General features: G+C 43.1%; 1 protein-coding gene across 1 annotated transcript in view; it reads right to left on the bottom strand.

The window, feature by feature from the left end:
• The window catches only part of C19H17orf67 (chromosome 19 C17orf67 homolog), a 35,002-nt gene that overhangs the window by 22,237 nt on the left and 521 nt on the right, over positions 1 to 12,244 (bottom strand). Inside the window, exon 3 of the mRNA XM_067021530.1 lies at positions 1,561 to 1,661. Within this exon, the coding sequence (XP_066877631.1) occupies positions 1,561 to 1,661 (101 nt within the window). The remainder of the gene's footprint in view (positions 1 to 1,560; positions 1,662 to 12,244) is intronic.

Raw genomic sequence — 12,244 nt, 5'->3', positions numbered from 1 at the left:
TTTTTTTTTTTTTTTTTTTGTGGTATGCGGGCCTCACTGTTGTGGCCTCTCCCTTGCGGAGCACAGGCTCCGGACGCGCAGGCTCAGCGGCCATGGCTCACGGGCCCAGCCGCTCCGCGGCACGTGGGATCCTCCCAGACCGGGGCACGAACCCGTGTCCCCTGCATCGGCAGGCGGATTCTCAACCACTGCGCCACCAGGGAAGCCCTGAGTACTATTTTAAGTGCCTTACTGTGAATTACTTTTATTCTCATAAAGTAGTTGTTTCATGCTCTTATAATAATAATATTATAGAAATATAAGTAATACTATTGTTTACCCCCTTTTCATAGTCGAGAGTACTGAGGTACAGAAATGTGAGGAGACTTCTTCAAAGTTATATAGTTTGAAAATGAGGAGATTCAAACCGGGACAGTCTGCCCACAGCCAGTACTCTTCACCACTGTGCGACCCAGCGTCATACTGAGAGACTTTTTTTTTTTTTGCGGTACGCGGGCCTCTCACTGCTGTGGCCTCTCCCGCTGCAGAGCACAGGCTCTGGACGCACAGGCTCAGCGGCCATGGCTCACGGGCCCAGCCGCTCCGCGGCATGTGGGATCTTCCTGGACCGGGGCACGAACCCGCGTCCCCTGCATCGGCAGGCAGACTCTCAACCACTGCGCCACCAGGGAAGCCCCCTGAGAGACTTTTAAATGAACTAATCCAACTACCCACATGATTTCTGCAGGGAGCAAAGGCCAGTGCTGCTCCAGATCCTCTGGGCCTCAACACAGAGATGCAGTGAACAGAGGGTGAGCATGCGGCCCGGCTGATGTGGGCACAGGTGGGAGACCAGCCTTGACCACAGACACGGCTTCACAGACATGCTGACTCTGCCTGGGTCCCGGCCACTTACCTTCACCTGAGTGGGGTAAAAATACCAGGAATGTCAGCACTTCCGTCATGGGAGGGAGAGACAAGCCAGGCCTGAAATGGCCTGAGGCCAGGGTGGCAGGGTCTAGTAGCACCCACCACAAGTCACAGAATGAAGGCAGCGGAGGGTACTCTGGTTCAGAAAGACCAGGTGGATGCCACAAACCTACAGGGCAGAGCTGAGGCCAAAGACCAAAATCAGAGGCACAAGGCGAGGGTGGAACCTGGTGGCAGCAGGGGCAGAGATTCTGCCTACCCAGACAGCATCACTAGCCGGGGATGCTGGTCCAGCTTGCCCGGCACCCAAGGGAAGAGGGAGAAGATGGGGTTGGCACCAGCCTCAGGGCACAGCTCCCTAGCATCTCGTTCAGGGGAGCCACCCAGCCGCCCACGTGGGATTCTGGACTCCCACCATCGGCCCCACTGTTTCCACTTTAAATACTGTTCGAACAGTAGGGGAGCAGAGCTGGCACCTCCCGAGAAGCAAAGGCGTGAATAAGAAGGTGAGGTCACCTTACACCTGGGACTCCACAGAACCTCCATCTAGCACCCATACTGGGCTGGGGCCAGCACCTCATTTGGTGTCATAATGAACAAGCATTCAAATGACCTCCCTCTCCCTTCAAACAGCCAGAGTCCAGAACTCACCCACATGGGCTCATCAGGGAACCCGGGCTTGTTAGGCCTGTCCTGGCGCCGGGATCTCAGGACCTGTTTGGCCTGCTTTTCCGTCAGAATTGGGGAGGCCCCTGAAAAAGTCAGGAAGGGACATTAGGGACTCTCAGACACACACATCCATGCTCCATCTCACCATCCAAGGCGAAGCATTTGCAAGTCCAATTTGGGTCAACGCACAAAAGTTCTTTCAAAGGGACTTGTCCCAAAGGACGTGGCATTCCAGAGGGCTCAGAGGGGAATTTTTAATTGTTCCTAATACGGTTAACTCAGAGTAAAAGCTGCACAACTGAAGCATATTTACCTGCTGCCGCCATGGCTCATTCCTCTAAAAGTGGCTGTTAATTTAATGAACATGTTTCTTTAAACATATTTTCTTCAGTTCGCGGGTCAGTGTGTTTATTGTCCCTCAGGGTTGCTTTGGTGGGATTCTTTTAAATCCTCAATACACTAAATCAAGTTTAAGTTGTTATTAAAAAATTCCCCCATGACAATAAGATTAAACTTGATAAGCACCCACGATCCCTCAAAGAAAATATTATAATTAAAGTAAGTCAAGTTTTGATAATCACACACAAATTCTAAAAGATACTATTATAATAAAAGTATATCAAGGGACTTCTCTGGCGGTCCAGTGATTAGGACTCCCGCTTTCACTGCAGTGGGCCTGAGTTCAATCCCTGGTCGGGGAACTAAAATCCCACAAGCCATGCGGCATGGCCAAAAAAAAAAAAAAAAAAAGGAAAAAAGAAAGTATATCAAATTCTGATGATCTCAGATAAACTCTAAAAGACAGTATCCTTGAAGATTTATCAGCATTTTTGAGAATTAGTGTTCAATATGTTTAAAGATTAAAAAAATAATTTATCCCTAATTATACCAATTCTGGGAGCCTGCTCTTAGGAAGAAAAAAAAAAAGAAGCATTGAATTGTTATACATTACATATTACTTGAAGTTTTGAAAAAATACTTTAAAAATATAAAATCGACTTATACCAGTTTACTTTGTCAGCACAGAAATAGGTTTCGGGAGTTAATGCTCACCTGAGAAGAAAATCAGTAAGGTGAGAAACAGCACAAGCACAAATAACCTCTTCATCCTGCCTTGATCCCTGTCTCCGCCTGTTGCAGAATGAATCCGCCCCGTCAAAGAGCCAGCCTTCTTGAAGAAAGCCACATCCGGCCCAAAGGCTGTTTATGCTTTGACTAACAGCACTCACAGCGTGATACTAAACGCATCTGACGCTAAATTTTCAGTATGATCACGAAAATATTTTCCTCTGAATTCCTATAAATTTTCATCCTGAGGAAGGAAATTATCTCTCTGTCATAAAACTTTTGGAGCTTGAATTTGACAAAACAACACATGACAACCATTTCATTTAAATAGATGTCTATACATACATCATGGAGTAGTTTGTGTTTATCTGTGTCTATACATACATCATGGAGTAGTTTGTGTTTATCTGTGTCTATACATACATCATGGAGTAGTTTGTGTTTACCTGTAGCTTCAGTTTATGCTCCTACTGTTTCACTGAGAATTAATCACCTCTCACATGTACATATTTTATGACATTTTTCCAAAACCCATTCACCAATCCATTTTGACCTCACCAGTAATTTCAGAAATTAGCAGGGAAATTAGCAAGGAGCCTAATGAGGGGAAAAATTTTTTTTTTCAGCTGACCTTGAAGCCAGATAGACCAGGGTTCATGCCCAGGCTTCCCCTCTTTCGAGCAACATAAACTTTGGTCAATCACTTATCCTTTCTGAACTTCGGTTTCCTCTCCTATACAAAGGAAATAACAGTACCTACCAAATGGGGTGTGATTAAAGATGAGGGATAAGGGATGAGATGCATGGTTCATCTTCATTTTACAAGTAAGGAAGTGGGGTTCAGAGAGGTGAAATGATGTCCAAGTTCACACATTTTGCTGAAGTCGAGCCAAATTCTTCTGTTTTTAAAGCCTGGCGCTCTTCCCATTATGCCCCAAAAAGGGCCTTGTGCAATAAGTCAATAATACTGTAAGCAGCCTTACTCCACACTTAAGTTTATTTTTATAAAGATATTAAAATCTCAATAAGCTGAAGTCTTTTAAAATTCAAATCACCAATATATATTACATAATTATTAAATATATTATAAAAAATATGTGTGGAAGGTATGTGGCATTTATTGGGATAAAATTCTCAGTTCAGAGAAATGATCTGATGTTTCCATAGTTACTTTGCCAGCTCAAAAGAAAACAACCCCCTATCGGTGGTTGCCAAAGTTTATGCTAATGTTGTGTAACTGATATTAAACTTAAGTGTTCTGCCCATTCTGCTGGTATAAAAATAGTCTGAACCGACTGTTATCAAGGAAAAGAAATCATGCATTGTTAGCAAAGTTGCCTCATATGTTAATTTGCTCAAAATTAGATGTTTGGTTTTATGTACTCTGTTGCTATTAACATCCTTCTGTTCTCATACAGTTTTCAATAACTGAGAAATTTTAGGAGCACTATTTTAGGAATATACATTTGTCACACAAAGCATCTTGGTTTTTTATGTGCATTGTCAAGTTTTTTATTCCTTTTATTCTTTGTGGTTGGAACAAACACTAACTGCATTGTTTTGTTATATCAAATAAACATCTCCTATGGACCAGAAAAAAAATTTATACCTAGCTAGAAATTTCTAATGTATCCAATGTAAATTCAGTATAAAAGTATTTTTTAATTTGTTAACTGTTGTCTGTATCAGCACTGTCCAATAAAATCATAATGTGAGTCATGGATGCAAACCACATAAGTTAACTTTTTCTAGTAGCCACATTTTTTAATAGTAAAAACACAGGTAAATTTTTTAAATTATATTTTATTTAACATGAAATACGCAAAATATTATTGTTTCAACATGTAATCAAGATAAAGTACTAATCAGATATTTTACATTCTTTTTTTTGTACCAAGTCTTTAAAATCTGGTGTGTATTTTATACTTGCACATTTCAAGTGCTCAGTAAACACATGTGGCTAGTGGCTACCACACTGAACAGTGCAGGTCCAGATTCTTCCATCTCTCTTGCCACTACCAGAGTCTAGGCTACTGCTACTTCTCACCCAGCCTCCTGCACCAGGCTCCCAAATAGTCTCCCAGCTTCCCTCCCTGTTTGCTTCAATCCATTCTCCATGCAGCAGTAACAATGGTCTTCTTAAAAAAAAAATACAGGGCTTCCCTGGTGGCGCAGTGGTTGAGAGTCCGCCTGCCGATGCAGGGGACGCGGGTTTGTGCCCCGGTCCGGAAAGATCCCACGTGCCGCGGAGCGGCTGGGCCCGGGAGCCATGGCCGCTGAGCCTGCGCGTCCGGAGCCTGTGCTCCGCAACGGGAGAGGCCACGGCAGTGAGAGGCCCACGTACCGCAAAAACAAAAACAAAAAAACAGAAATACAAAATATAAATTGGACCTCATCACTTCCCTGCTTACAAATCTTTATCTTCCCACTGGGTTCAGAACAGAATCAGAATCCCTACCATGCACTTCAGGACTCTCTGTTATCTGGGACTGTGGTTCTTCCCAAGCCCACTCCAGCACAGTCCTCCAGCTCAGGCCAATCCAGCTACACTTCGTTACTTTCAAGTTAACAAGCTCTTTCCCACCCAGGATCATAGCACATGCTCTTCCTCCTTCTTTTTTTTTTTTTTTTTTTTTTTTTTTGCGGTACGCGGGCCTCTCACTGTCGTGACCTCTCCCATTGAGGAGCACAGGCTCCGGACGCACAGGCTCAGCGGCCACGGCTCACGGGCCCAGCTGCTCCGTGGCATGTGGGATCCTCCCGGACCGGGTCATGAACCCGCGTCCCCTGCATCGGCAGGCGGACTCTCAACCACTGCGCCACCAGGGAAGCCCCTCCTCCTTCTTTTAATGACTGGATTCTTCTCAGTCTTCAGGTTTCAATTTGTAATTTCTCTTGCTCAAGCCAGCCTGTCTTTACCAGCATACTTAATGAAGGTTCCCTGCCACCCCACCACCACGACTCTACCTCACAGCACTCCCCGTAATAGGTAAATGTTGTCCTTGTTTACTTTTTAAAATCTGTCTCCTCCACTGGACCATAAGCTCTAGGTAAGCTTATGTTACTTTTTTTTAATATTGTTTCTAATATTCTCCAATTATTTATTTATTTATTTATTTTCGGCTGTGTTGGGTCTTTGTTGCTGCGCGCAGGCTTTCTCTAGTTGTGATGAGCTGGGGCTACTCTTCATTGCGGTGCGCAGGCTTCTCATTGTGGTGGCGTCTCTTGTTGTGGAGCACAGGCTCAAGGCACGGGGGCTTCAGTAGTTGTGGCTCACGGGCCCTAGAGCGCAGGCTCAGTAGGTGTGGCGCACGGGCTTAGCTGCTCCGTGGCATGTAGGATCTTCCCAGACCAGGGATTGAATCCATGTCCCCTGCATTGGCAGGCGGATTCTTAACCACTGCGCCACCAGGGAACCTTGGGTGGACAGGAGAAGTGAGACTGGGGAAAGCCTGTATCCCACCCTGGGATGCTGGTTCAAGGTCTCAGGTGGAGAGGCCCCTCAGGTGTGATACTGGCAGGGTCATTCAAATGCCTTTCAGGTGGGCTCTGGAGATATCATCTCAAAAGGAGGAACTATAGAAGAACTGAAAGAGCAAGGTAACCTGATTGTGAGTGTCACTCTGGTGGGGAGAATTCTCTTCTACCTGCCTATGCTCCTTTCTAGGGAAAGTGTCAGCCAGATCAATTAGGGGGTCAACAGGGCTCACAGTAGAAGACACAATTCCCAAAAAATCCACAAGGTGGCAGAGTAGAGAGAAGAACCTGGGACAACCAAGGTCAGGGGAAAGACACTTCAGGCCACCAACATTCACCATCCCAGAAGTTGCCAAGACTACCAGGGAATCCACTGGAAGTGGAGAGAGGTGGCACTGCAGTGCCTCAGACTATTTTCCTAGGATTTTAATTGATCTGAAGGTCCTCATCAGATACTGAGACATGGGAAAGCTACATTACCAATTTGACAACATTTAAGAATATATAAAGGAAGAGTGCTACCACCCATATCACAGCACCCTGACATAACTGATATTTTCATTCATGTGGGTTTCCCATCTCTTTTAAAAAGAAATTCTTAAATGTTTAAAGATCAGTGATAAAGCCGACACCATCAAGCTCTCAACACCATCACACTGCATACTCTTTCAATAGGATAAGACAGTGATTGCAAATTCTGTGAGTTAAAGAAACTTCAGAAACAAGGGAACAATCTTTTTTTTTTTCTATAGAAAGCTGCTGAATCTGTCTCAAGAGAATTATAATGTGTCCACATTCTTTAGGCCCAGAGTCAATAAAATAAATTGTAACATTCCTTTTTGCAGTTGTTTTCTTTTTTATTATTAGTTTTTTTGGCTCCCTTTCCCACCAGACTATAAACTCTATATTTTTACCATGTACATATAATTGTTGTATACTATTCATAACAGTACCTCCATAAATCTCAGGTGTACCTACCCACATGTTAATTTACAGGCACACTGTGTGGGCAGATGTTAGGTTTGGGTTAGGTAGATTGAATTATTAACACCAGATCTTCACCATCACCATTGCACATCTATAATCTTCACCATATGACTTTGCAGTCCTGCCCCTTAACTTTGGGCCCAACCACGTGACTTGCTCTGGACAATGGGATGGTAGCAGACATGACACAAACAGAGGCAGGAAATGCGTTTGCAGAGTGAGGTGTACCCTCTTGCATTTTGCAGCCATTGCTACAAAAAGAGCTTCCCCCAGACAGCTGCCATCCTTCAAGCTGGGTGTCAGAATTAACTCACATGGAAAGTGTCTGCACAGATGTGCAGCCTCCAGCAGACCCACACAGCCCAGCCCAGCCTCACTCAGCTGACCTCCAGCTACCACCACCTGTAGCAGAGCCTCCCATTAACCTGCAGACCTTTAAGACTAAATGATTATTTCAAGCCACTGAGCTAGGAGCACTTTGTTACACAGCACTACTCTGACAACAGATAACTGATACAGGGGGTATAATGGGATGGTCGGTGTGTCCAAATCTGGGTGCTTTGGGGTCTAAGTTAATAATAGGGTCCTGCCAGATGCTTCATTCAAAAGTGAATGAACATCTGCTGTGTGGGCTGGGTGATATAATGGTCCAGATTGTGGACTGCAGAGTTATCAATAGAGCTGGGCTTGAATCCTGGCTCTGAAACTTATTATCTGTGTCACACTGAAGCTGTGTGACATTGGGCACATTTCTTTACTATCCAAGTCACTGTTTACTCACTACTAAAAAAGAATAATAATTATAATAAGACTTACATCTTAAGGTGTTTTGAGACTTTAAAGAGAAAGTGTATGTAAAGTACTTGACAGATATAGTAACTAATACCTGGAAACTACTGTTATTACTGTTTTATTATTATTCCTCCTTCTCTGTGAAATCACTCTGCTTTATATTTGCATACCCTCCCCATTCTCAGACACATGCTAGAAAGCCTGTAAAAAAATTTTTAATGACCAAATGATATCGAGATCAACCAAACACATCTTAAGATAATTTTATATACTGTTGAAATAAAAATACGTCTTTATTAGAAAATAAAATATGGCCCCTTTTAAGTGTGAGTTGCCTTCCCCTGCTCTGTCTCCACACCCCACACCCTGAGTTTCCTTTCACATGTCCTCAGTCCTGCTACACAAACACACACCTTCCTCTTTGGAGCAGGAATACAATGGTAAGACAGTTTAGCCTTGGACAGGGCCCTTTCCGGCCTGCTGCATGCTTCCCCGAGCAGGCTATAATTTCTGCACTGGGCCAGGACGTTGGCCTCAACTTACATCTGCCCAGCAGGTAAGGATGGCCAAGGTCTCACCAGGTCCCTGACAGCTATTGCCAGGCTTCTCTCCAGGCTAAACAGGAATGACCACGGCATTGGCAAAGGTGTAGGAATGTAAGATGGTACAAATAAACACATGAGGGATGGAGCATGGACTGAATAACTCGTGAAACCACCTCTAAGGCTACTGTCATATTTCATTGAGGAAAAGGGCTATGCCTGTAACTGGAAGAGAAAAGCTCCAATTCTTCTGGAGAAAAAAATACTGAAATATGTGTTGTTTTTCTCTGTGGGATTTCAGTTGGGATGACAAGCTTGAGGGATTAAGAGATACTCTAGCAGTGGTTCTCAAATCTTAAGTTGCCTAAGAGTCACCGGAAGGATCATCAGACATCTGAGAAAGCCTCTGACACGGAAGATGAAGACAAAAGAAACTACAGGAAAAAGCAACTTGAGGCAATCACAGATCAGGCAAGGAGAGGAAGGAAAAAAATAACTAACAGTATCCTCTGAGAGATGAGAGAAAAATTTTGCTCCCATGAAGCATGAATAGGATGGTGTAAAAAAGTAAGACTCAGAAAACAAATCAACCAAAAAGTTCTTAGAAATTAAAAACTCAATAAAAAGATTCAAATATAAAGCTATGAAAATCTTTTAGAATATTAGAGCAAATATGAGAGAATTTTTAAAAACTGAGAAAAAAATGTTTAAACAAAGGACATTTATCCAAAGGATTTGTAAACTTACGTCCACACAAAAACCTGCACACAGATGTCTCTAGGAGCTTTACTCATAATTGCCGAAAGTTGGAAGCTACCAAGATGTCCTTCAGAGGTAAATGGATAAATAAACTGTGGTCCATCCAGCCAATGGAATATTATTCAGCACTAAAAAGAAATGAGCTATCAAACCATGAAAAGACATGGAGGAAACTTAAATGCACATTCCTAAGTGAAAGAAGCCAATCTGAAAAGGCTACACACAGTATGAGTCCAATGATATGACATTCTGGAAAAGGCAAACCTCTGGAGACAGTAAAAGGATCAGTGGTTACCAGGGGTGAGGGTCTGGGGAGAAAGGAATAAGCAGAACCCAGGTGATCTGTGGGCACTGTAATATCCTGTATGACACTATAATAGTGGATACATGTCATTATACATTTGTCCAAACCCACAGAATGTACAACACCAAGAGTGAACTCTAATGCAAACTATGGACTTTGGGTGATGATGCTGTGTTAATGTAAGTTTACGGATTGTAGCAAATGCACCACTCTGGTGCAGGATGTGGATAATTTTTCTGTACCTTCTGCTGCATTTCACTATGAATCTAAAACTGCTCTAAAAAATAAAGTCTATTTTAAAAAGAGAGAGAAGAGGGAGGGGATATGGGGATATATGTATGCATATAGCTGATTCACTTTGTTATACAGTAGAAACTAACAACATTGTAAAGCAATTATACTCCAATAAAGATGTTAAATAAATAAATTAATTAATTAAAAATAAAATAGAACAGTCTAGGAGGTCCAACATCCAGATAACAGAAGTTTCGGGCTTCCCTGGTGGCGCAGTGGTTGAGAGTCCGCCTGCCGATGCAGGGGACGCGGGTTCGTGCCCCAGTCCGGGAAGATCCCACATGCTGTGGAGCGGCTGGACCCGTGAGCCGTGGCCACTGAGCCTGCGCGTCCGGAGCCTGTGCTCCGCAATGGGAGAGGCCACAACAGTGAGAGGCCCGCGTACCGCAAAAAAAAAAAAAAAGTACAGACAGACAACAGAAGTTTCAAAAAGAATACAGAAAATAGAGAGGAGGAAATCAACAAAGAAATTCCAGAACTGAAGGACATGAGCTTCTAGACTGAAAGGGTCCAGCAAACCTAGCAAAATACATGAAAACAGGCTCACACCAAGGCACATCTTTGTGAAATTTCAGAACACTGGAGAAAAAGCGAAGATTCTACAAGTTTCAGGAAAGCAAAAACAAGTTGCGTTCTAGGGATCAGGAACAAGGGTAACGTCAGACATCTCTACAGCAACACTAAAAGCAAGCAGAAATGGAGAACTTTCTTTAATGGCATGAAGGAAAATTATCTCCAACTTGGAATTCTACACGCAGATAATCAGGTATGGAGGGTGGAATAGAGATATTTGCAGACATGCAAGGACTCAAAAATATGCTTCCCACGTACCCTTGCTCTAAAAGCTACTGAAGGATGTGCTCCACAAAAACGAGAGAATTCACCAAGAAAGGGGAAGTCACAGGACCTAGGAAACAGAAAGTGCAAACAGGAGGGCGGTGAAGGGGATCCCGGATGACCTCTGTGTTCTGACAGCGGGGGCAGGCGGTCCAGTTGCTTCTAATATTTTAGAAACAACTTAAATAGCCAACAATGGAGTTAAGGTTACATAAACTGTGAACTGTATTCATAGAATGGAAGATTATGCAACCATTAAATACAAATTTATAAAAACATGTAAAGGATATTTTGTCATGTTAAATGAAAAATTAGCTAGATAGAGAATATATCTACCAAATGATCAAAATTATGTGTACAAAAAAGTTATCCATTGTTTCCATAGAAAATAATGGAAGAAAACAGGCCAAAATGTTCAAACATAGAGTGTCTTTGAGGTGAGAGATGGATGATTCTTTTTCTTCCTTTTTATTTTTCTGTATTTCCCAAATGTTCTATAATGGGAATGGGGAGGGGGAACCTTCACTTTTTAAAAGTATATTCTTTTGTTACCTTTCCAAATCTAAACTAATTTAAGGGCTCTGCCTCAACTAGCATTCATAAAAGACAATGATATTTCCATACACATGAAGGCTATCAGAGGGGATGGGAAGCTTTAGAGATCTCATCCAACTGTCCCATGTGGCAGATGAGGAACCTGAGGTCCAGAGAGATGAACAGACAAGCCCAGGAAGACATAATTAGATGTGTGAGGGCAGAAATCTGATCCCAGGCTTCATAATGCCATGTAACTGCTCTTCCCATTTTACCACATGCCCTCCCTCAATCTTCACAATCCAAGTTATTAAATGTTTCAGCATTGCCACTCCAAGTGTGGCCTGGGAACCATCAACATTAGACCAGTTATTAGAAATGAAGACTCTCAGTCCTCATCCCTGAAAAAGGAAATAAGACTCTGCTTTTTAACAAGTCAGTCCAGAGCAAGTTTCTCAGAGAAGTAACAAAATAAGAGAAATTCTCTCTTTGATGGTTTAGATTGAAGCAACTTCGATGACGAAGTTAAAACAAAGTGATCTCAGCCCCAACATTGGGTTTGTGACATCAAACATGTACCTCTATTTTCCTCATCTGTAAAATGGGGATGATGAATTTAGCATGGCACGTGGTAAGTGCAGAGATTGAAGCTGGGGTGCAGTAAGCCATTACAAGCAGGGCTAATAAATCCTTCTTGTTAGGCATGTTTCAACAGTCCTGGCACCCTGGGAGAGCTGGGGCTCTTCGCACAGTGCTTGGCACATAGTAAGCCCTTAGCTTTCTGTTTAGTAAGTAACTAGCGGGAGCGCAGGTGACAGCTACCAATTTTTTACTTGGATTGTCCTGTTCTAACAGGACGTAACACTGTACGTAACACTCTCAAAACTGCCAGTTTTCTCCCTTACAACTTTCAAAACTGCGCCAGCTCCCACCTCCACCAGTGAGGCTGGAAGTCACAGAAGTTATACTGTGTAAATCATTCATGCTAGAACTCTCGCTGATTACAGACTCAGAAGGCTCAACCATCCATCTTCTCTAATGCCCCCATCTACTTGTTACTCCGCCCACTATT

Source organism: Kogia breviceps, chromosome 19 (genome assembly GCF_026419965.1).
Source record: "Kogia breviceps isolate mKogBre1 chromosome 19, mKogBre1 haplotype 1, whole genome shotgun sequence".
In the NCBI taxonomy this organism is placed as follows: Eukaryota; Metazoa; Chordata; class Mammalia; order Artiodactyla; family Physeteridae; genus Kogia; species Kogia breviceps.
This window is presented reverse-complemented; position numbering and strand designations above follow the sequence as displayed.